The 24,772-nt window shown below is 42.2% G+C and overlaps 1 protein-coding gene across 4 annotated transcripts in view; it reads left to right on the top strand.

Moving 5' to 3' along the window:
- LOC137153175 (pre-mRNA 3'-end-processing factor FIP1-like) overlaps nt 1-24,772 on the top strand; it is a 31,678-nt gene that overhangs the window by 1,256 nt on the left and 5,650 nt on the right. For 2 of the 4 annotated variants that reach the window (XR_010919715.1, XM_067548274.1), the window contains exons 2-14: nt 1,151-1,190; nt 4,196-4,280; nt 4,586-4,692; nt 5,895-5,953; nt 7,081-7,191; nt 9,994-10,124; nt 11,108-11,232; nt 14,079-14,184; nt 15,944-16,142; nt 18,489-18,515; nt 20,326-20,383; nt 21,136-21,191; nt 22,885-23,083. Coding sequence is in view for 3 of the 4 variants with exons in the window: in XM_067548274.1 (XP_067404375.1) it covers nt 1,151-1,190; nt 4,196-4,280; nt 4,586-4,692; nt 5,895-5,953; nt 7,081-7,191; nt 9,994-10,124; nt 11,108-11,232; nt 14,079-14,184; nt 15,944-16,142; nt 18,489-18,515; nt 20,326-20,383; nt 21,136-21,191; nt 22,885-23,083 (1,303 nt within the window). In the remaining variant the exon portion in view is untranslated. Of the gene's footprint in view, nt 1-1,150; nt 1,191-2,480; nt 2,507-4,195; nt 4,281-4,585; nt 4,693-4,972; nt 5,089-5,894; nt 5,954-7,080; nt 7,192-9,993; nt 10,125-11,107; nt 11,233-14,078; nt 14,185-15,943; nt 16,143-18,488; nt 18,516-20,325; nt 20,384-21,135; nt 21,192-22,884; nt 23,084-24,772 lie in introns of those variants that run through there. The other 2 variants (XM_067548275.1, XM_067548277.1) reach the window with 2 other exon arrangements.

Raw genomic sequence — 24,772 nt, 5'->3', positions numbered from 1 at the left:
TCTATCTATTTTAGGTTTTTCTCTATAGTCTCAAGGGCATGACTGGAGTATCTAAGTGCTTACCACGTAAATTAAATTTGCATGGTGGGGTTCCTATAGATTTTCTCCTTCCATTTGCTGAAGGAAGTGTGTGTGTGTGTGTGTGTGTGTGTAAACATATCATATATACTCCCTATACATTTTCTCTTACTTTGTCCTACCCATTGAGTGTGATACTACTGTCATTCTTTACTGGGTTACATCTGTTTCAGATTGTAAACTCCTTCAGGGTAGAGACTCGTTACTTTCAGTTGTCTGCAAAGAGCCATGCATTCTTCTGGCACTGTATCAATAATAGTAAGTTTGTATCCACTACCTCAGCTGGGTGAGCTGGGATGGGAGTTGTTAGCTTTCCATCAGAATTTTCTTCCTCTTGTTAATTTCTGTCAGTCTTTGATGTTTAATACATTGTAGCATTTTTGACTTTTGTATATGATCACTTTTTAACAGCAATAGGAAAATGAAGAATGAAACTCTGAAACTCTAATAACAAGCCATTGGGGAGTGCACAATAACTGGTAAAATCTGTCCGCTAAATACATATTTGGGGCCCAGTTCTATAACTGGATCAATGTAGGTGGACCCCTGTGCCACTTGGGGCTCCATGTGTATTCAAGTGAAGGGTCAGAGTCTTGGTTTGCTGGCTGAGCTTTGTTGGAACAGTTATCTGGCATCCAATCTTAATGCATCCATCATTGCATGTTGTCTCATACCCTTGTGAGCCCTTAGATATTTGTTAATTAAGGTCAATGCATTTTCAGATCCTTTGATTTTTGCTTTTGAAAAATTCTTGATTTGAGGTCCCTATCCTTCCTGGTCTCTCTCTCTCACACCCAATAAAGTATATGTGAAGAGTCTTGGAGCTGAGATCCAGACCTGAGTTGATAGCTGCCTTTATTCATTCTGTTGCAATATCTGTGGTCTGGCATTCAAAGGCTTGTTACTTCTTCTAACCATTTTTATTTCTTTATTTAATATTGAGCTGTGCTTGGGAACAAAACATTAGTTAATATGTTTATATGATAGGTTTTTTCCAAAAGGCCCAGATTGAGTTATAAGTTCTGATCTCTTTGCTTTTTGCTTTAATATGTGATTTTTATCATATTTGCAGATGACACCACTTGTAAGCAAGAAGATGGACCAGTTGCTGGGTAAGTCCATAAACTATTCACTCATAATAACTGTATCTGCTGGAGTGGAAAGCTTTGTTGTCTCAGCATCAGGCTTGCAATACCTAGAGCCTAGCTTCGGATCTTGACAGAGACAAGTCAACCCCATGTATCACAACAAACTGATTTGTATGAAGTTTACTGTTTGGGCATCTTTTGGATGAGATTGTCAAATACAAGTTCATTGGTAATATTAAGGATCCACTGTAACATTTCATAAGATTAGAGGAGTCTCCCAGTATCCTTGACCAAAATTCCCCCTCCTCCACTATACTTGTGATGTGTGGTATGCACCAGCTGTCTGTTCTGCGCCCCCCCCCCCCCCCCCCCCCGAGGTGTTTGTATTTGAATGTTTTTGTTGTATGTGTATATGTATATATGATAGGAATTTCAGGATTGTTGAGCAGCTGCCATAAACTGAAGTTCAGGGTACTTAGCAATACAGAACATTGAGCCCAGTGTTTATTGCACTTTGGGATCATTTATGGATATTATTCTCTTTGGAGCAGGTATCCTAATTCAACCAATATGAACACAAACAAGCAAACTGTAGACTATATTATTGCATGGTAACTTAGCAAGCATAATATCAATTATCCCTCATGACAAGGGACAATTTCTGATTTTAGACATGAATGTACTGCTAACCTACATAAATAGTATTCTTGTGTCTTCATGATTTACATGAGATTATCAGAAGTACTCCATAAGATAAAGTAGCTACATCCTTCAATGTATTAATGTTTCCAAGTTGCTTTAAGAGTTTGAAGGCAAAGTATTGTTGTTGTTGTTAGCTTCCTGCTTTTATTTTTCTTACAGTTTTCATTTTGAGTCTTTGTCCCACAATTAGACTTTATATAGGTTGGGAGATGTGGCATGTGCCAACAAGATGATTATTTGCTACACTCTCTGTTAATCATTGAAATTCCAGTGTGACATTCTCTGAATATGTTGACTATCCTTGGAAAGACATGGTACACCAAATTACATGTTTACAGTATCTCTTGACATTCCTTGATGCAGAGGATTTTGTGAAATTATAGAAGTGCTGTAAAGGGGGCTGATTTATCACTGGCGCAAAGGGTTGTGTTGGGATTCAAGGGGGTAGACATAAAATGTGCAGGACAATTACCAACATAGAAGTGATGATAGTAGTCCTGTCAAAGTGATTTGTTCCACGCTTAAAACCGTAAGTGAAGGGGTTAGGAGGATGATTTCTTTACAGATGTATACTTGAACTTTCAATTCACAAATTGTAATACACATCCACAGATACTTCCTGTGATTTGAAGCTGAAGGTAACATTTGTTGCATTTCTTTAATCAGTGCTGGCTGATCAGTGATCTTGGATTCTAAGACAATTCTGTGGTTGAGCTATTAATTGTTTTTGATTTGGTAAACAGAATACAAAAGGTCTTGGAGAGCCATCTGTGGCAATTTCCTCCAGTGGAGCTTCTTTTTATCTTCGCACAATGACTTAATGCCTGTGACTTTGGAATTGTTGTGGAGTCTGATCCTTTTGAAGCCTGTTATGCTTACTTTGTAATTGAAGTGCTTTTGCTACCACCTCGGGAATTTGGCCATACTGGGACCTATGCTTACTGGGATAGCTGCTGAAACCTTTGTCTATATATTTGTTTTAATCTTGACTTGGTGATTGCAATTCTTTCTTGGTGGGACTTTCCACTACTGCTCCTCTAACATTTTGTGCAGCTGGTACAGAATTCAGCTAGCCTGCTTCCACAGATTTCTCTCTTCTTCACAATCTTGTCTTCCTAGTCTCCTAATAAGAGAGCTTCATTGGCTTCCAAAAGTGCAGTGGGTAGACTTTATTTTATTTGATTCTTGGTAACAAATTCCAAGATTATGTATTGCTGGGCTCCTTTCTGTCAATGTGATCTTTAACTTCCTTGTTTAGAAGGTGTCTCCCTTTGTGCAATCTCTGAAATGTCTTTAATTTGTTAAGTGTGTGGAATCTGTGTGTTGTGTGTTTGCTCCCTTTGTGGTGAGATCCTGCAAACACTCACTAACAGGCATGGTGCTTATCCCCATGAGTACCTCCATTGACTTCAAAGAGAGTACTCCAAGTAGTAAGCTTTGCCAGAAGTAAGTGTTGGCATGTCTGGGCCCTTGAATCATCAAATTAACTTTTTAAAAAGGAATTCTATTAGTAGAATTTCAAAATAACTCTTCCAGTTCCATGGTTGAATATGCTTTCTTTTGATTTTTAGTTCCATAACACGTAAAGTACACGTAATTTTTGTTGTAACTGGCTTTTCTGGTTAGTGCAATAAGCAATACTAACATTTGCTACGCAATCTTTAGTTAACAGAATAAATCTGAAGGTGCAACAATGAACATTAATCTTAATCTGCAATGAATGAGGAAATTGGATTGTCTATGGGATTATTAATTCTCTCTCCTTTCATCTCCAAGTGACTGGTTAAAATTCAGCCCAAGTCCTTAGTAACTAATTGTTACTGTCTGGTGACTTGTAGAAAGGGAATCAATCAATTGATCTTGATCTGGGCAGGTGTCCTCATCACTTAGAAATGCCTATATAATTGGCACTCTTGTTGGCAGCCTCAGGAAAAGGTCAAGGATTGAATGGGCCATGGAAACTGAACCACCTTCTTACCCTTAGAGGTGGTCCATCTAGATTGGGGTTGAGAGACACTGAGAATCTTTCAGAGCTGCTGCAAGTGCCTTAGCTGGTCTATGGATAAATAAAAGTATTTGTTGCACAAGGCTGCTCGTCTGGCATCCTTCAGGAACTTTAAATTGACTTTTACCAATAAAGGTGAAGCCTGATGAATAGTTAGCCCAAATTTAATCTCAACTACCAGTCACCAGAATCAAATATGTTTGTTCTTGGTAAAACTATGATCTGAATGTCACTTCGATGCTATGCTGATGGACACTGTGGAAACACTTACACTTGATCCAGGGAGCTACTTATATTTATTTTAGTCTGTTATGTTTGGTAGACATGCAGAATCTTCTCATCCTTTGCAAGATGCTCCTCAGGAGTGCCGGCCTGTCACCAGTGAAGACCGTGGGATGTCACAACAAGTATGTGTTACAGTTGCAACTGCTGGATGTGGCTATTACTGTGCATGTTCGCTGCTTAAAAATATTGGTATAAAACAAGGCTGAAGTAAATAGGTGCTAATATTGGATGAAAAGGTGAAAAATTGTTATTGTGTAAAACAAAAATACCCCAAAACTTGATTATTAATCAAGTGAAAAACAATGTCTTTGTAGCAGAATCATTCTTCCTAACTTTATTGCACTTCTAAATGCACTTGCATTTTCGTCCAGGTGAATTTCTTGGGTGTAATTATCAATGAGTCCCCATGTGTCTGTGTTACTGTTAGGCCCCTCCGAGTGGTGAAGATGATGATGAGGACAGTGATAGCGACAGTGATGAGGATGATGTGAAAGTTACCATTGGCAACATCAAAACAGGTGCACCATCGTACATGTACGTATTTCTGGTTACACTCTGCTATTTGTTTGAATAATCAACTTTCTTCTTATCACTGCAAATCGGGGGGTAAAAAGAGCACCTAATCTTACCATTTCAGGAGGTAGTGAGTTTAATGGCTAGTGCCTGTTTCTGGTTTTGACTTGCTGGGTGACCATCTGAAAAATGTGGCTAATATTCCCCACGTCAACTGCCGTGATACTGAATAATTCATATTTGGGGAGCACTTGGCTGATTGAAATAATAGGTGGAAAGTAGTGCATGTTCTTAATATTATTTTAATTCTTGAGGTTTTGCTGAAATTAAATGAAGAATCAAACTAACCAGCAGGTGAATTAAACGGAAGTCCTGAATTCATTAAAGATTTCAGTTGTCCAATTCTTCACAGCTGAGGTATGGTGAGATCAGAATTGCAAACTAGCTACCAATTGTCATTAAAATGGTTAAGAATCTGAGTCTGAATAACATTGTACTGAATGGAAATAAGGGGGCAGCATTTCTGGTTGCTGCTGGCAACTGTAGTCTTAAGGAAACCTTTTACCTGTTCATTGCAGCATATTCTAATTCTTCATTGCAAAGATAACTCCCTTCTGCTTTTGCAGAAATGGTTTAGAGTCTTACTTATCATTCTAAAGAGCAGTGTTCCATTCATTCTTTCACTGATTCATTAGATTTTTCCAAACATCAATTTTGGATTCTCTGGGGGTTTTTTTTCATTGTGAACCAGACCCCTCCCTTCCTTTCTCATAGTCGGTACAGACTTGCTGCCATAATTCTTTTCCGCCTGTTGCCTGGCTCCATCCTAATTCATAGTCAATCACAATCATGTTCTCTGGCAGGATGGTACCTACGAACATTGGGGAAATCCATCAGGCTTCTTTTTTCTGAGTCCAGACAATCTCATTGTGTGCTGCTGCTTATCTGAATGTACACTGCTGGACAGCCATTTCGATATGCTGCCCTCTCCACCATCAATAGTTTTACATGAACAGTACAATCTAATTTTTTAGAGTAAAGGAGTCTTGGTAATATAATCACAGAGAAGCCTGAGATCAATCAAAGGGCATTGCTTGTTGGGACAACTCTTTATGTCCTTCCAGTGTGTTGGGTATATTGAGGCTACAATGGACTTGAAGCAAAAAATCCAACCCATATATTGAAATGCTGATGCAAATATATTCTGATTCTTTTGTGTCTAGGGGGACCCCTATGAATCTAAACTTAAAAACAGGTAGAGGCTATGGAACATCCTCTTCAGGTATTATTATTACTTTACTTTACCCTCTGTAGTTTGGGGTGTTTCACATTTCTTGCACAGGCTTTTTGCTGAAGTCTCTGGCATGAATGGCTGGACCAGCTAAAAATATTGATTTCTCTTTTGAGGGTTGTGTGAAATTAGGATCTTCTTTGAAGCAAGAGTGAGTCAGTGCAGAGAGTTTCTTAGAGGTTAGTGGCTGGCTGGGGAGGGATTGATGGCCCAATATGTGTTGGAGGAATAACCAGCTGGTAATTGATCACCTGGAAATGCCAAGCAGCCAGATTGTAATTGCTGTTTTAAATTGCAAATGAAAAAGGGATCCAGCATCTGTACAGTGCAGGATGTTACTAGAGAATTAATGCTTGGGGCTGGATTCTACTACCCTTGCTTGCACTAGTGTTGCCTCACTTCATGAGTAGGCTTACTGAGATCAATGGGGCTACTTGCAGTGTAAGATATTAATCACCAGGAGTAAGGGCATCAAAATCTGGCCCTTGACTGTTAACTAATCAGTTGGCTAGAATCAGCCCTCTGTACCTCAGTCAGTTTATATTCTACATCACAGGCTGGGTTTAAAATATCTCTACAATATGTCCTCTTCCCTTCTACTCATCTTTTCCTTTCTGTATGGTAGACTGTCTTTTTGCAATCCCTATTTTCCCCTTTCCCAGTCTCCTTGTGGCGATTATCTTCCCTCTGGCCAAGGAGAACTAGATGTAGTTGTCTCCAGAGTCTTTTTCTTCTTGGAAGGTGCTGAGCACTAGGGACTCCCATTGGCTCCAGTGGATGCTCGGCCTACTGTAAGATCAAGCCCAAAGCTAACATTAAAAGTAGACCTGTCTGCATCTGTTGGGGGATCCTGAGAAATGTCAAGGATGTTTTCATCTGAGCTAATCAGAGTTGCAGAAATGACCATCTATTCACAAGTCACTGAAAGTTGTTTTTTGCTAAAAGGTTAGATCTGGTTACATTTAGAAATAGACAGATGCAGAGGTGATGTTAAATTCATAGCAGATAATAGCTATTTTAAACTGAATAATTTGCTTATCAAATTGGTGGGTTAGAAGCATTGCATTAAAAGTAGTAACAGTTTCTCTCTCTCTCTCTCTCTCTCTCTCTCTTCAAAGCCAAGTTGCAGCCCAAAGGTATTGATTTAGATGCCACGGGAAATATAAATGGATTGCCTGTAATAGAAGTGGATTTAGATTCGTTTGAAGACAAACCATGGAGGAAACCAGGTGGGGCCTCAAAGTTTCTTGTGGTAAATATATTCTGTAGTTTTGTTTTATTTTGTTTTTCATCCATCGTTTCTGTCAGTGTGCTGCCAGTGGGGGAAAGGGGAGGGTGGAGGGAGACATACGAACAACCCTGTTCTGAGCAATTAGTGACACTACATAGAATTATTGAGCCATGTGCCAATTTCAATGGTGATCAGAAGAAACTGGGCTGGACTTATATTCTGTTTATATTACTTTCCTAAAAAAAATAGTTGGTCTTTATATTCAGCCTCTGTTTCCTAGGCCATATCACTCTGATAGTAGTATAATAGCATTCAGCCAAATCCTGAAGTCAGTTGGACTTCTTGTCATTGACTTAAGTGAGATCAGGATTTGGCTAAATGTGGGAGATGGTCTCCTCTTGATGCATAGCAACTAGCACGTGTTAGCCCATCATGGCTTAACACAAGGACACCCCCTGTGCAGCTTTGTCATTGGTGCTCATTTGGAATGTCAGCACTTCAACAGGGAAGTACCAGATGAATGAAGCAGCACGAGGATGGAGAGTTTGTTCCTAGCAAGTTAGCACTCAACCACATAATTCCTGTTGTCAGTGGGAGTTGGGGCATAATTTCTGCATATCATGAAGCAATCACGCTCAGTCCTTGGCAGGAGCATTTCTAACGTGAGTTGATGTATCAAAAAAGCCACCAAACAAGCTTGTAAGGAAAATAACTTGATTTACCCATTGGCAGGAAACATTGGTTGTTTCTTGTCAGGGCAAGAGTGTCTGAGTCAGGAGACTTAGTCAGTGCCAGACCCTGGAGCAGAACCCGATTGTTTGACCTTGGGTGAGTCACTCTCCATGCCTCAGTTTCTCTCTCTGTATTATGGGGATAATGATACCCACCTTTGTAGAACACCGAGATCTATAGATAAAAATTGCTCTGTGATGTGCTCAGAGATGAAAATATGAGAAGTTTCTTGTATCTTCCCTGTTTCTATTGGTTTTGTATTAGGGAGTTTTCTACATCAAAATGACTCTTGTGTACAAGCTATAAAATGCTTGAAGTGAAGTCTTTCTATTTTTCAGTTTCATACTAAAGTCCAAAGAGATCCAAATGCTGCTTACAGCAGCCATGCAAAATTGCCATGAAAATCTACTAGTCTAGATTCATTTGCTCCTTCATATAATGGGGAGAGCTAATAATTTACTTGCCCTTCAAAAATATTATTCTGCTGTGTAAGTAGTGTTTTTGGAAGGCTGCAAGGATGTGTTTCATGCATCTCATCCACATGAAATGAAAGGCAGTAGGGGACACAATGGAAAATTCAAATCACAGTATTACTTTTTCAAGGTATTGAGCAGTAGGCAGTTTGTGATAAATTGGTATTGGTGTAGATGTAAATAGAAAATGTATCCTTTTCTTCTGCAGGGGCTTTAACTACGAAGTGAAAGAGAGACTAGGAAGAGAAGATGTTGGGAAAGAACAGAATTAGAGCAGTGATACCAGTAAAGTTCAGAGATATGAGCGTGGGGATCATTATTGTCCTGCTGACCCATCTCTGGACCAGGAATGATCCACGTAGTCATAATATAGTGATTTGAAGTATGAATTGAGGTAAAATTAAAGCAGACTCTTGGCCCATATTGTAACTTTCACATTGTCGATCTTTGTGCTACTTCAGTAGCTTCTCCCTTGACACCCTTCTGGGCTATGTCATAGACAGTGAGCTCAGGCAGCAAGATAGTTTCTCCTTTATAAACCAGTGAATAGAGGGGAGGGGAGACTTCACATCATATTTTGCTCCTTCATTCACATTTTGATGATCTGATGAAGCTGATGTGTAAATTTCATGTTGTTAAGCCTGAGTTGGTGGAATTCATTTGCCAAAGGAGTGCAGTAGGAAAAGTGACTGCCAGGAGGGTGGAAGAAGGTATAAGGTCCAAGTCCTGACCTTATCATGGCCAAATAGCCTTAGCTGAAACCCAGGCGTTTGAACTAGGATTTGTTGTTTTAAAATTGGTCATGCTAGAAATACCTTTTATAATGGGAATGTTGAGGGACTTTTTAACAATGTAAGAGGCACTTCTGTATTACACTGCTGTGGAGTTATGCCTTGATACAATTTCATAAAATTATTCACAAGTGATACAGACAGGAATCTCAAATTGTCGCAGATGTAATAATGGGTCAATGCAGCTTGAGAGACCTCAGTTCAAATCCTGCCTTGGATCACAACTGAACAATAAGTCTGTATGCTTTAAGCCATGTTATAATGGTCACTTGTAGTTTAGCAGAGTTTGACCCAATGGGCAGGCCCTGGTATAGAGAATCTCTAATCGGAATAGCAAAGGGAAGTCCATGTCAGAATAGAAATACATTGGTAGAGCTAAGGGGGGGAAGAAGTCTTTGTGCCACTGACTCACAGTTTAGCTGTTAATTTTCATTAGTATTAAACTTCACAGAATTATAAGAGAAATAATATAGAATACTACTCTGAAAAATCAAATCGATGAAGAACTGCCTGTGAATTGATATAAGTCCTCTCTTTTACAATATCATGCATTTGGGTTGAACCTTGCATCCAAGGGTCCCAAAGCACTTCATACTTTGGCCCCTACTAAGAAGCACCCACCTCTGAGGAGGAACACAACAGCTTTTGAACTCTCACTGCAACGCTATACGAAGTTCAGAACAGCAAGTGAAGAACAATGCCATGTCTCTTTCTCTATAGGAATTTTTTAAGCACTTCATGAGCAATTTGAGAGTGGAAATGTATTCTCCCAGTCGCTCTGTTGATTTGTGGCTTCGTTTTCAGGTGCTGACCTTTCTGATTACTTTAATTATGGCTTCAATGAAGAAACATGGAAGGCTTATTGTGAAAAACAGCGACGTCTTCAGCTTGGATTGGACCCCTCTCCACCTATCAGCAGTGAGAATAAGATCACGGTAGGTAACCTATTATCCAGTGCGTGTGTGTGCAGCACAGAAGCTTGCTCATTTTGTGGGCACATCAGTGCAAGTGTAAAAATGGAAGCTGGTTTAAAAATGTGATTCTGGAATATTAACTGAAAGGCAAGCTGTTAAGAACGATGGACCTTAAACATTTTTTTAGTGGATGTGACATTTTTAACTCTCCCCCAGCTAATGAATTGCTCCTCTGCCCCAGTTGAACGAAGCATTCCAGCAAACATGGAGATTGTTGTCATGAGGGCAAATAAAAATCCCATGGGATGGTGAAATTTAGGTGTATTCCCAACAAAGTCAATGTCCTGGAGGTTGTCCAGCTGTGGAACTGGACTGGTAACATTGCCAAACCCCTCAGGTTGGTGGATCGTTTGTGTGCTGGTGAGATGTGTAAGATTGACACACCATTGATGTAGCTCTGATCTGAGGGGCCAACTGTGGTGAGATAGGCATTGTTTCCATGGCTTTATTCACTCCTTGGCATCTTTGCTGAGAATTCACTAGTTGTGTTGTCAGTTGTGATATGGACTCCTGACCACCAGGGCCACCAAACTCAGTTCACATGGGCCACCAAATGGCCCTCAAGTGGTAACAGCTTTTGGTCACTTGGCAGGATTTGAACTGGTGAGCTAGTGGAAGAAGCCTCTGTATCCAGTTTCTAGTTCCCTTAGGTAAGAACTGAAAAAACGGACCACAGTCAGGTTAGGCACATCTTGGGGCTGCTAATGGGAATTAAAAATGTGAACAGTAGGCCAAGAATGGAAAAATAATGGTTTGCAAAAATGTGTGATTGGCCGAAGATTGGATCTTTATTTTGCGTGAACCTTGTTGTCCAGTTGGATCATTGCAGATGAAAGTTTTGCTTTGCTCCTCACTGGAGCCTCTTTCTCTTACCAAGAGCAGTTCTGCATGGCATACATATCAGCTGGTAACCAAAGACAATGATGTGTTTTTTTATTTCTTAGGTTCAGCAAGGAAGGACAGGAAATGCAGAGAAAGAACCAGAGAACAACATTATTAAAACTGAGTTCAAAACGGAGTTTGTGACTCTGGTAGGAGGGCGCATGAAGGCTGGGCCTCCTCCTAATAGGTAAGGGTGTGTATGGAAACTGCATCTTAATCCACTGTTTTTAACGTATTAAATAATGGGGCAAGTGAGATCCTGTTATTTCTTTGTCCGAGTCTCTTATAGACCCCCAAACAAGACAGTGACTTTTAAACTGTATTGGGTGTTGCCCTGTAATTCAATAGCTATCACCCTCCCCAATGACACTCTGCTGTGTAGTTGTGGAACCCCCCCCTCCCCCCCCCATCTTCATTTCCCCACCCTGTTGGTGTTCCCACTGTAATACTGTGTGGGTAGGTAGGTCTGGTGCCCTGCTGCATTGTCCCACCCTTGCAAAGGGGAGCTTCTCAGAAGACTGGCCAAGACAAGGAGGTCTTCCTGCTATGAAGCTTCACCTTGCTGGGCTGCCAGTTCTTCCAGAGCCTGGGCCAACTCCCACTGAAGTCAAAGAGCTTTTCCATTGCCTTTAACCAGAGCTGGAGCAGGCCTTGGTAACTGAAAAGAGAAGCTACTTGGTTTCTTAACTGCCTGCTCTGCAGCTAGCATGAGTTACTTATGCAATCAGTTGGAGGTTGTTTTTCCCCTGAATGTAGATGGTTCAAAGTCTAGGCAAAGTAAAATGGTTTTCAGTAATTCTGATTGGAAACCTGTAATGGATGACAGTCACTTTCCTGACAGTATGGACCTGATTATTTTTATAAGGAGCTTTGGGAAACCTGGTTACATGAAACCAAAGCAGATTTTTCTTCCTTCTTTAAAAATCCGTGTTTTGTACTTCTCTGCTGATCATACCTAGGCATCAGTCCTGCACCTGTGTCTCTCTCTCCTCAGTGGAGACTTTCAGTAGAATAAGAAGAGAGGACCTCAGGGGTTGGCTCTGGATTATTCATACTAAAAGAACTTTAAAGTTCCAATTTATTTCTTTCTGTCTAAGCAGTTACTTTTTTTTTTTTTAATTTCATTTCTTCTCAACAGAGAAATCAGACTGATCAGTTTTACTTTCTGGCTCTCGCATGTGATGCTATTCTTTCCCAAAGTCTGTGCCAATCCAAATTAACCTGCTCCTACTGAAATTAATGAGAACTTTTCTCGCCTTATTGGGGTTTGTAAAGTTCCTTTTTCTTTAAGAAAACACATTCTAGCCCTAACACATTTAGCAGTGTCCATTTTAACGTGGAATCAGTATTGGCTTTATCTAGAGATTTACCTGGATTAATATCAGCGTAAAATACCTTTAGTGCTATGGCCATAGCATGTCTCTATTGGCACTAGGATATGTGTCATGAAATTGGATATCTGTTGTGCCACTGTATCTCAACAATCAGCAGGTTGTGTTTACAAAGTCTTGTTTCCAATGACAACAGAAACGGAAAGGACAGTAAATCTCACTAGTTTAGTTTTCTGTTCATCTGTAACTGCTCGCTTGTCCCACCGTAGAAAGTGTTAGGCTGTAATCTTAAAAGGTGTGATCCTACTTCTCTCCCGTTGGGCTGCAGCAGAAGCTGACTATGGGGGGGCTGTTTGCAATGGCTCTGTCAGGCAAAACATGCAAAAGTCACAAACTTATGGGGGGGAGAATGCAAAATGTAATGGGATCCCATTATTTGTAGTCAAATCTCCTTTATTGGTGGTTAAAATTTGTAAACTCTTTTTTGTAAATAACTTCAACAATTAATTAAAACCTTATGTGGCTTTCCTGTAGAGCCAGACTGAAATTTCATGGTGGAGTTTTGATCAGCAAAGGGCTGGCCAGGATGACACAGACCTGGGTTTATTCCTAATGTCAGTTACTCTCACAAAAGTCATGGCAAATCCATGACTTTTGGAAAGAGAGGGACCCTGCATCTTAAAGAATCAGGCCCTTCATGAGCTGCTGTCTGCACAGGAAACTCTAACTTGTCTATTCAGACAGCTCGTCCCAACTGCCTTGTCCCTGGGTCTTGATTACTAAAATTATTTTCATAAACCTAGAATCTTTGATTCCTAAAATCTCTTCAATTCCTCCTGCTTCTCCTTCATCCCCCAAATCCTGTGCTTGCATCACAGCTGTGAAAATAATTGTGTCCCCAGTGTAGAATTTTGAATAAGCAACTGGAAGATACAAATTCTTGAGAGACAAAGATCCTGGGCTGATGCTGATCTAACCAGGGTAACCAACAGCAGAATGTGGTCCCCTGTTTATATGCAAACACCCTTTATTAATATAAGGTCCAGTCTTGTTTCCATTGAAGCCAATGGTAAAACTCACTGACTTCTTTGGGAGGAGGATTGGCCCCAGGGATAGAGGCAGAAAATATGTCCAACAGTCAAAATTGTAACTAAAGAGAGCATTTATTTTAGTGATGGGCCATGAGGGTTAGACGTTTTCAGAAGATCTGTCATGAAATGGTGCAAATTCTGGTCTAAGAGCCTCAAATGCTGAGCACTTTCCACCCCTAGTGGATCTGACCCCAAGGGCATCGGGCCTAATCCTGCAACCCGTGCTCACTTGAGTAGTCTTTCTGAAGTGTAGGTGAGTTATAGTTTTCAGAGTTTGAACCTGAGAAATGCTCAACACTCCTTTGCTCCCCGCGAAGCCAGGATCCTCTCAGGATCAAGCACTAAGTGGAGTCTAAAGAGACCTAACTCATTTCCTGCAGCCAGAGCTGAAGTTGTGCACATGCAGCAAAGTATTCCCCACTCGTCTCCTGTGCTTCCCTGTCAGTGTGAGCTCCACCTGGAGTGATTTACCCTGGATGGAAAAGAATGTACTTGGCCTTTTTGCTTTAGGTTTCCCAGCATGAGAAAGATCTCTCAGTCGGGGGGGAAAGAAAAACTGTTACTTCTAATTTCTGTCCTGAACCTGAGAAGATATATCTACTTTGTACCAGGAAGCTGGGTGGGACAATTGATGTGATTGGTGGACAGGCAGGCACTATTAGGAGGGTAGAAGGAAGACGCCGCGATAAACACGCCTCTGAGGAAAATCCCATTCAGGTAAACGGATTCAAGCTGTCTTCAAACATTTGATATCCCGTGCACTTTCAAATGAACCTTGAGCAATTGTCTGCACTTTCCTGACTGTCTACTTCTGAAAAACATGGGGTTTTGTTTTAAAGGAACACTATCAAGATAGCAAAATCATCAATCGTAACGTGCACATGCCATTGTCCCCTAGTGGGTGGAATCAGAACTCACCTGTATCATCAGCCCTACACTGCTAATGGAGATTCTCCTATATTTTCCACACACTGGGACTTCTGTTTCTGAGCAGGGTCCAAGTTCCCCACTACCACCATGATATTCCCATGGTGTTCAGCAAAGTGTTAACTGTGAAGTTTCTAGATGGATTTTTTAGTGTGTGTGGTTTTTTTAAAAAGCCTTACCATGTTACTACTGTGTTCTACTAAACCTGAAAGAATTGTAATGATCCAGTTTACTTTCACTGTTAATTGCTGTCATTTACCTTTTATATTTTTTTCATGTTGAACTGTAAAACTAGTCTGGTCATTTTCCCTTTCCATTCCCATGCACTAACCTAGTGCTATTGTGTGGGGGTTTCCAACACTGCAAGGGAATGTTTATGTATCTTTTGTCATTTTTTAAAATTTGAAAATAACATTCATGTCCGTTATTATCAGACATTCTTCACCCTGCAGAGTCTAAGTGTTGGGCCTACACTACTTGATGTCCTTAAAGGGGACAAAAAAAATCAAGTTAAAAACTGGGCCTCTTCTTATCTCACTTCATTGTAATTCCATTAACTTCAGTGGTGTCATCCCCAGTTTAAAACCTAATGCCCATATTTTGATAGAATTCTCAGCAGGCAGAAGCAGGGGTTTCAGAGAGTCCCCTGAACTTTCTGACCAGAAACATTCTTTTCTAACTGCTCCCTCCCCCTCAAAAAATGAGTGTGTGTGATCCTGTCCCCCAGATTCCTCTTTTATAAAGTAACAATGTTGGAAAAGTGCAAACAAACTGTTTAGTAAGGGTGCGCCCCAGTGGTGCATCAAGACTAAATTTGCTTAGTAAATTATTTGTTCTTCCTCGTACCAAGCGCTGGTATCTGAATATCCAAATAAGTTTGGTCTCTGCTGTATACTGAGCTTTAAAAACAGTGGCAATATGAACATACAGGACCAAATTCTCTTGCCAGTTAAACTGGTGTGACTCCTGCATCACTCTGTAAATTTTATGGTGGATTTACACTGATGCAGCCAGGAGCAGAATTTGATCCCATCTGCATTTATGAAGAAAGCAAATTGGATGCACTTCAGTAACAAATTTTGGAACAACAGTGTTGGTTTAATAAAGAGTTACCATATCACCACTCAAATGGGGCTGCTCTTATTTTGAAGGCTGTGATGTGGGGCCTGATTCCAAGGGTGGCTGAGCCCAGCCTCTCTTGGGATTGGGTTTTTGACTAGTCAAGTGACCCATTCTATCATACCCTTCCCCAAGGGATGCAAAGATCATCTCACATAGGAATAGATTTGTACCTAGCTTGGACTGTACCACTTGCTGATGTTCATGCTAGAGAAGATATCTGATGCCAGGGCATTTCCTTGCATGCTGAGCTTGTGACATGTCCCCTGTAGTGTGTCTAAAAGGCTGACACTGTCCCCTGACTTATCCCCTCCCTGTAATGCTTGGGTTCTGTGGCACATGCCCCTTTTGCCAGCATTGGGAGGCACTGACTGCAGGTGCCAAGGGATAAAATACCATCTTCTATTTTCTGTCTGTTTTTGTTTTAAAGGTTCTTGGAGATCATGGAAATAAGCCACAACCCCCACAGCAGCCCCAGCAACCATCACAACCCCAGCAGCCACCTCAGCAACAGCCGTTTGCACCACCAGCAGGTCCCCCACCACCTCCAATTGCTGGGCCACCCCCACCACACTTTCTCCACCCTCCCCCTCCAGTTACTTCTGTCCCACCTCCTCTGCATCCTCCAGGTAGGTATCTGCTCTGTATTACAGAGCAATCTTGATTACCCAGCTATCTCTGGGCGCATGAAGTTCAGGTACCTGAGGCTTGGGGAAATCAAAGGAATCTTTAGTATAATTAAGAAATGTCAGGGGACAAACAAGCAGCCATGTATCCAGTCACCAAGAATCAGCTAAATTCAAGCTGCATCTCTGACAGCTGGAAACCTGGAGATGCTCTAATTTCCTCAACAGCTTTTGCATCTATATGCCCTCAAACTCTTAAGCCATTCTGCCCTCTTGAATGGCTCTCAGTGTGTTGTTTCAGTCGCTGATGTCATTTGGATACCACGGTGTTTGGCATCTTACACATGGATAAGTAGACTAGCAATTTCTATTCATCTTTGAAGGACAGTAGGAATATACGAATTGCCATACTGGATCAGACCAATGGGCTATCTAGTCCAGGATCCTGTCTGACAGATACTTCAGAGGAAAGTGAGACACCCCATAATAAACAGTTGTGCAATAATCTGCTTAGAGGGGAAGTTTCTTCCTTACTTAGGTTGGATAGTGGTTAGATTGTGCCCTGAAATATGAGAGTTTATATCCCTTATACATGTATATCCTATATATTTTATCATACCTCATGTCAGTGTGGTATATTACTTGTACAAATGTCTGAGAGTAAAAGCAGATCTTGCAGTTCTGCCCATTTTATTTTTCAGTTAGGTAAATGAGGTATGTCCCATGGGCTCCTGGCGAGCTGTTTCAATGCCACCAAGTTTGTGCTCCCCTACACAGAGATTGAGTGGGTAGACGTTGCTGAGTGTACTCAACACTTAAGGAGACACTCTTAACTCAAAAATCACATCTCTCAGAACACTTTTTTTTTTTTTTTTTTACCTAGGAGGCTAGAACCTGATGTGATGGGGGGTGGGGGGAACATCTATTTTGGTCTGTTAACCTCTCCCTCACCCACATTTTACTTTGTGTCTGGCAGCATTTTGCATATAATCAATTTTTTTTCTCCTGCACAGCTAGTCACTCATCTTCCTCTAATGTTTGTATGGGTCTTACCCAATAGCAACAGTGGGAGAGAAATTTTAACAACAAAAAAAGGCTGGTAAAGCCACTCGTTGGCAGGGAGGCTTCACTATGTGTAGACCTGAAACTATTTTAAATTAACTTATGGAGAGTGACTAGATTTCAAGTGGATTGTGGTCCCATGTATAACAAATGTAATTATGATGAATGTGTGTATGTTTCACACCTAACTTCAGAGAGGGGCTGATTAGATGAAGGGATTGCATTGTTTTCCAGAAGGGAAGGCGCATTGTCTAGTGGTAAGAGTGGGACCCCAGGAACCAGGAGTCAGATTCTACTCCCATTTCTGCTACTTGATGCACTGAGATACACAGTTTAGTGGCGATTACCTATATGAATTGGGATTACACTGGTATTCCTTTTCTAGAGAGGAACCAATATCGTCTCTTTAAAAAACACCTGGTTCTGTAGCATGTGTTGATCCAGGTCCAGAGATTAGATTGTTCATGCAGAGTAAATATGGCTAGTTTGTCATTAATTTATATTTGACCTAATGTTGCATGACTCAGTGTCTCAGGTGAAAGTTAATTAGTCCTTAAACTCTGGTGCTAAAATCACTGTTAGACTCAGGACAGTAGTAGTTTCATGTGCATATCTGTCACTGTCAAGAGGAGCATTAGATCAGCCTGTTAGAAAAATGGACTGGTAAAGACCAAGATGGCTTGCTTGTTCATGGGCATTTGCCCGATAATTGTCCAGGACATGCACAGTATCAGTCCTATTGATTCCTTTCTCTAGCTAAGCACCCAAAATATCAGCAATGGCCTGAAACACTTTTTTCCATTTTCAACAAACAAGGCTGTGCTTCTTCCACTCAAGCATGGACCTTGCCGGTGGGCTGGAATACTGCCATGTACTTCACCTAGGGCAGAAAGCGAAGGCCATGCTTTGGGCTTTGCCTGGTCCAGCATGCAGCAGCTAGTCTCCTGACTGGAAGAGGTCAACAAGAGCATATCACACTGTCTCTCTCTCTTCACTGGCTCCCCTTTCTGAAGAACTAGAGTAAATATGCTCTAATCCATGGAGAATGTTACTGTGTTGGTTTAGTATGGAGGAAATAATAACCTCCTTGATCTTTTCTGCCCCATTTCTATGTTGGCTAGCAGAGGATAGGTGAACAGTTTTTATTATATATTTTGTTCGCTGAAATATACCTGGCCTCAAACAAACTTCTTTAAGAGCATACTACTAAACCAAGCTTATTAGCCTGAGGTAACAAAAGAATGCTAATTTCTTGTTCTCACTAGGTTTGTTTTCTTATTTCCATAGGCTTGCCACCACCAGGCCCCATTCCAGGTAGGCTATTGATTTGCTTTTAACAGTGGCAGTGAGTCTGAATAGTATACTAACGGGCCTTTCTGAGCACTGAGGTCCAGTATGAAATGGAGTGACTGTATTTCACCTTGAGCTCAATCATACTTAGAGTAACATAAGCATTGATAAGCAGTGCAGTCTGAGTGCTTAATTTTTATTATAAAGCCAAGTAACGATCCATAGGGCCACTAAAACAACCATTTTCTCTCGCAAGAACAATCCAGGAAGTGAATTGGAGAGCTTGGGTTGCAGAGGGCATCATGAAAGCCCCTTGGTTAAATTTTGGAAGACCTAACTTGTGCCATCATGGGATCTCACATAGTGATGAGTCTTCTTTAACAAGTTACTACTCAAAGTGCTTCATGTAAGATTTCAGAACATGTGTAAGAAAGACGGGGCAACAACGGCCATTTCCACTGGAAGTCCCCTTTCTCTTGATGTACAGTAGAGTTGGTGAACGTTGACAAACCAAAAGTAACAAATGAGCTTGAGCCCAAGCTGGAACACCCCCACACTCAGATCCTGATTGTAACTTCTCATCTCAGTGTAAACAATACTGCAGAAGGGATTCTTTTTGTTATTGAATGGACACCACTCGTAGTGAACTTGGATCTAGAGAAACTCCAGCTCTAGCAAAGCAGAGTATAAATCCCAACCTGTTTCTGGGCACTGCAGTTGCCATTTGCAATTCTGTTTTCATATAGATTGACGTTGTGATGGGGGGAATGACTTCACTATATATGAAACTTCCACGATAACTAATTGGAGTGAAAAGGGAAATGCATGGAAAATACCCTGTGATAATTTTTGATTCTACAGTAATTAGAGGAAGGTGCATGACACACACTAATAATTATCAATACTTTCTCTCAACAATAGCAACTGCTCTAGAAGGATGAGTTTCACAGGTGTTACAACTAGCTCTAATCATATCTACAGATTAAAAATCTTTTAAAAATAAGGGGCAAATGTTGATGACAATGTCAGAATAACTTTAAAAAAAACACATTTTAAAACAATGAAAACAAATTTTTACACTGGAACAAACTAATGGTTCGTTTAGTGTGATGTCCTTGTGCTTGGTAATGGCTTATGCAAGATTTCTTGTTTGTTTGAAACTGGTGAAATTTTCAAAAGCCCCTAAGTCTCATTTTCAAAAGTGATTTAGCCACTTTGAAAGTCAGTGGGATTTAGAAGCCTAGGTACCCAAGTCACTTTTAAAAAGTGGAAAGAGATCATGTGGGGCCCTTCTAACATTCATTTAACTTCTGGTTTGTGCTATGCCCATCTATGGTATCTGCCTTCTACAGTGTAGTTATGGTCAGTAAAGTGACTTTCCCAAAAGAGTAAAGTGGACTTCCATATTGTTGCATGTCAGATTCCGTCAATGTGCAAATAAAACCATCTCTCTATTTATAATCAGCCTAGGGAGTTCAACCTAGGATCTGAGAGCCAAGCCTCAGGGTTAGTGTAGGGGGAAATTTTCCCTCTGTAATTGAGTTGATATTTTGTTGATGATGCACAAGTCAGATCAGAGTCTAGCTCCTTTTCCTTTAGTTGTGCTGACTCTGTAGGGCAAATAGGAGTAAAAAGCAGACGTTTAATTGTGGTAAGGGGATATGGCTTTGAATACACTCAGGGGTGTGAGCTTGTGGAGTAAGAAGGTACCATTTCCACATGCTGTTCAGAGTAGGACTGAACTTTAATTGTGTAATTTCAAATGCAGGTGGAGTCTAGCTCCACACCATAAGCCTGCTGGGATCTCATCTTGACACTGTGCTTTTATTTGTAGGGCTGTTCCCTCCACCTCTGGCTCCTCCACCAGCTCTCCTCATTCCAACACTTGACGGGTAAGGCAGAAGCTTCCTTTGGCTAGATGATTTTCCAGCCTGGTTTTATGCAGCCAGACAGTGGAATGGGATTACTCTGCGTGAACCAAAGCAGAACTTTTCCTTAGACTCTGAAAAGCTTTGCTAACTTTTCATTTCCAGTGCGATCTTCCTTTTTCACACTGCATTTGGCCTTTCAGGGTATGGATGCAAAGGCCCCGTTGTTTTTCTAACCCTTAAAGTGGCAGCTATTTGGGCCTTCAAGACTGATCTGTGGGTGTGTGACCTGGGAATGTGGGTATGGCCACTACAGGGCATCATGCCCAAGAGGAAGGAGGGTCTGAGGCTAAGAGGAGGGAAAACTGTGTCAGGACTTGTGGCTAGATCCAGTCCCACTCTGCTGGTCTCCCGCCCAGCAAGACCGCCCACCTTGTCCTGCTTCTCCCTGTTGTCGGATCCCACATCCAGCCTCAATCCAGGGCAATGGAGGGAACAGGCAGCAGCAGCCGGGAGTGGAGACTTGTTGGCCTAGAGACCAGGCAAGTGCGGAGAACCCAGCTTAGATTTCAGGGGATGAACAGAAACAAGGGGGGTTGAGAGAAGACTCATGGCACCTGTGGGGGGAGGGGGAAGGGCTCCTGTCTTAATCTCTCCATATAGTCCATTGGGCCCTGTGAGTTAACAGTAAGCCTGTTGCAGGTTCCTACTCTGTGTGCTAAGCTGATTGCAAGTAGCTGATGTTAGTAACTGGTGTCTTTGTGTTCTCTCCAAAGCCAGCCTGCTGGCTACAATAACAGGCAGCCTCCACCGTTTGGATACAGCTCTGCAGGTGAGCACAGAAGCCACAGGATGTGGAACTGACTAGGCATGGGGCCAGTCGGAGGGTTATTGGCAACTTACCCTTGTGCTAGGCTGATCTGTGTCTCTGTCACTGTGACCTCTAAAGCTGTGTCTGCACTCAAGACAGCGGGTGTGAGTAATAGGCCCAACAGTAGATGTTCTTAGACCGTCTTAGATCAGCTGCATTCTCTGGACTGGCTCTGACCCAGGTGATGCTCATCATTAAATAGTTCTCAGTCCCGGTTCAGCTGCTCTCAACATCCAACTCCCACGTCAGCAACAGGGAAGCTTCCTAGCTCCTTGTGCCCCTAGCTGTAATCCTGGCTCTTTCCAGGGAACAACACACCCACAGCTAAATTTCAGACTTCTCCTACATGAGTCTTTGAACTCCTTTTGAATGTCCCCTTCCCATCCCTGCTGTATCTTCCCTCCTCGCCTACACACACACACACACACACACACACTCTGCCTACGCACACTTGCAAGCATCTGTCTCCTTTAGTCTCCTTTAGTCTCCTGATAGATGAGGCAGTGATGGTGTTTCAGCAGATCTCCTTCCCCTCTACAACCCTGATTGTGTTGCTCACCTCCTTTCCTCTTTCTTTAGTATCCAGGTGGCTCCTGCCCAGGTCAGTGGCAATCACAAGCTGTGCCTTTCCCCATATAGCAGGCACTGACTCCTTCCTCACCCTCTGAGAAGAGAGAGTTGTAGGGACTGCAAATCTGAGCATGAGGCATCCTGAGAAACTGCAGCCTTCTAATCTAGTGTTCCCTAAAATAAACATCCCATCAGCAGTCTGTACCATCTCAGGTTGACCTTGAAGGCCCTTTCCAATGAAGCAGGGCCATGGCAGGTCAATATTTGGATGAGAGACCTCCATGGAGATTGGTGGTGGTCTGGGATTCACTAGGTGTCACTCTTCTCTTGACCAGCACTGAGACCTCTGCATGATATTTCAAAGAATTTCTTAATTCAACATCTGATTGATAAGGAACCACGGATTTCCCTGCTGCAGGCATCATCCCTAACCCTGCAAAGGGTCAGAGGTCAGGCCTCTTGCTCTCTGAACTAGCAGAGTGGGCTAGGAATCTAGAAGACCAAACCATACCAGGCTCTGCTGGCTGATCAAAAAGAGAGAAGCTGCCAGGGCTTCTCAGGATCCTTTGTCTTGTCCTCTGTCAGAGGATGCTGGCTGGGGAAGGAAGAATTGAAGGGGCTTCTTGAGGGAAAACCAATAACAGGCCCTAGTTGGCAGCAGTGACCCAAGAGGGCAGGAGGTTTCGGCAGCTCCTAGTTTAATATCCTTCTTAGAGGAGTGATTGCAGCAACATCTGCAGATACTGGGCTTTGCCTGTTTCTGATCTAGGAAGAGGATGCTTAAGTCTTGTTAGAATCTCACACATGAGTATGCAAAGGGGAACCTGGGGCCCAAGGGTGAAGAGGTGGGGGTTAGGTTAGTGCTTACTTCGTGATCCACCAGTACCACTAACTACAACACCTAGAGGTTACTGGGAGGTCCCAAGCCCAGAACTGACCCAGGCAAACCCTGCTTAGGCTGCAGGGTCTGATGAAATCGCAGCCAAATGTGGCCTGGTTGCAGGGTGTGGAGAAGCATGTCCCCCTTCCCTGCTGGGCAGCGCTAACCCTTCAGATGAGTGACAGTTCTGCGCTCTCACTGCAGATTCTGGCTTCATCAGCTACCCTCCTATCTCCACGTCTCATACGCCCTGGGTGACGACAGTGGATAAGAGCACGAGCAACTCCAGCAGCAGCCACTGGGAGTACTCGGGTTCAAGGCGCGAGAGAGAGAGGGAGCGGGAAAGGGAAAGGGAGAGAGACCGAGACAGAGACCGGACTCCAACCACCAGTGAATACAACAAGTAAGCACTGTAGTCCTTGTGACTCTGCCATGGCTTCCCACGGAGGGGACAAGGCTCTGCCAGATGAGAGCATGGAAGTTATTACCCAACATACCACACTTACAGTTGTCTTGTTGAAGGACTCTACTTACAAATCACCACTGAGTCCTGCTGGGAGGAGACAGCATTGATCAGTAGCTAGAGCCCAAGAACAGGAGATAGGACACCTGAGTTCTTCTCTGCTGTTGACTTGTTATGCAGCCATGTAAACTCTGTGCCTCAATTTCTCTGCCGGTAACACAGGGCTAGTGACAGATTATATACCCACCTTTTGTGTAAGGCACTGTGTGGTCTCTGGATGACAAGTGCTATATAAATGGTAGGTTCCCTTAACTATTATTCTGTAGTTTCCAGATGACCGTTGAAGAGCTTCTAAATGTAATAGTTTCAAAAGGAACTGCCCCCTTTTGCTCAGCCCCATGGTCTAAAAGCCTGTGGGGGTAAGGAGCATCTGTTCACCGTGAATAAGCCATGCAGTGTAAACCCTTAATGACCACGGGCATTTCTAAGCATGCTGAAAATGACCACCTTGTTGGGAACCAGGGTGATTTAAGGGGACAATAGCAGTCTGAGGGCTCAGCAGAGGAGGCTGAAAAACAGAGAGAGAGGAAAGACTAGATTGTTGTGGTTTTTTTCTAATGCATCTGCTTTGCACTCCCCACCATAGGGCTCTTGTGATGTTACTGTTGTCACAAGCACTGTTGATATTTACAAGTGTCACGCTCAGCAATGCCAGTAGTGGCTGAAAACATCATCAAAATATATTCCTGGCAAAAGTTGCTGCTCACCCTCAGAACTTCCACTGAGCTGAGCAAACAGGGCAGTTTTCCTGTAACAAAGAGCTTTTGAAAAAGGCTTCAGGCATGTTTTTGGAAGGTGATCAGGCAGGGAAGGAATCTGAGGACGTTAACATACTGGAGTTTGAAAGGCTCCTGTAATTCCTGGGATGGTGTGCACTGAAGCAGATAACCACAGGGACAAGAACCATTTGATTTCCTTAGACAGCACTCCAGGCACCTCTAACATTTTTAGTTGCTAGTATGTTGGCCTCTAGGAGCATAGAATTGTATTCACCCAGGAGGGCAAGTGTCCGTAATCAGTGGAGCTCTTTTGAGGCGATAGTTCCCAGATGATGCATCTTTCTAGCAGATAACTCCCGAAATATAAGCATTCTTCTCCAGCTTCTTTCCATAGGTCACAAAACAGCAATTCAGGCTTCTTTTTCCAAATGTTTCACTCGGTCCCAATGATGGGACTTGGGATCTTTTGGGGGTTTTATGGGGAAGAGGAGTTATAAGAAAGGCATGGGGGAGGAGAGAGTGGGAATCGCAGAATGTATCTGAATTTTGGACATAGTTTTATAGAGAAGGAAGAGGGTGAGGTGTTTAGGCTGAAGGGGGACTGCAGACCATAAAATCATGCAATCTGTGTGCATTCTACAGTTTTCTTGGGCATGTGTTTGTGTGTATTTATATATCGATATTTGTGTGTAAACAAATAAAAATAGACTCAAGCGAAGTGCCAGAAGTTCCATGACTTGCGTGATGTAAAAGAAGCATGAACAAGAAGACTGTAGAGCACAGTCCTGCACTAGCAGAGTGGGGAGATACAAGGACCATGTTTCTGGGCACCTTCAGTCATTTCATTCTA

Source organism: Emydura macquarii, unplaced genomic scaffold (genome assembly GCF_026122565.2).
Source record: "Emydura macquarii macquarii isolate MOO-44397 ecotype Brisbane River unplaced genomic scaffold, CSIRO-AGI_Emac_v2 contig_1253, whole genome shotgun sequence".
Lineage (NCBI taxonomy): Eukaryota > Metazoa > Chordata > Testudines > Chelidae > Emydura > Emydura macquarii.
Note: the sequence above shows the minus strand (reverse complement) of the source record. Positions and strands in the feature narration are given on the sequence as shown.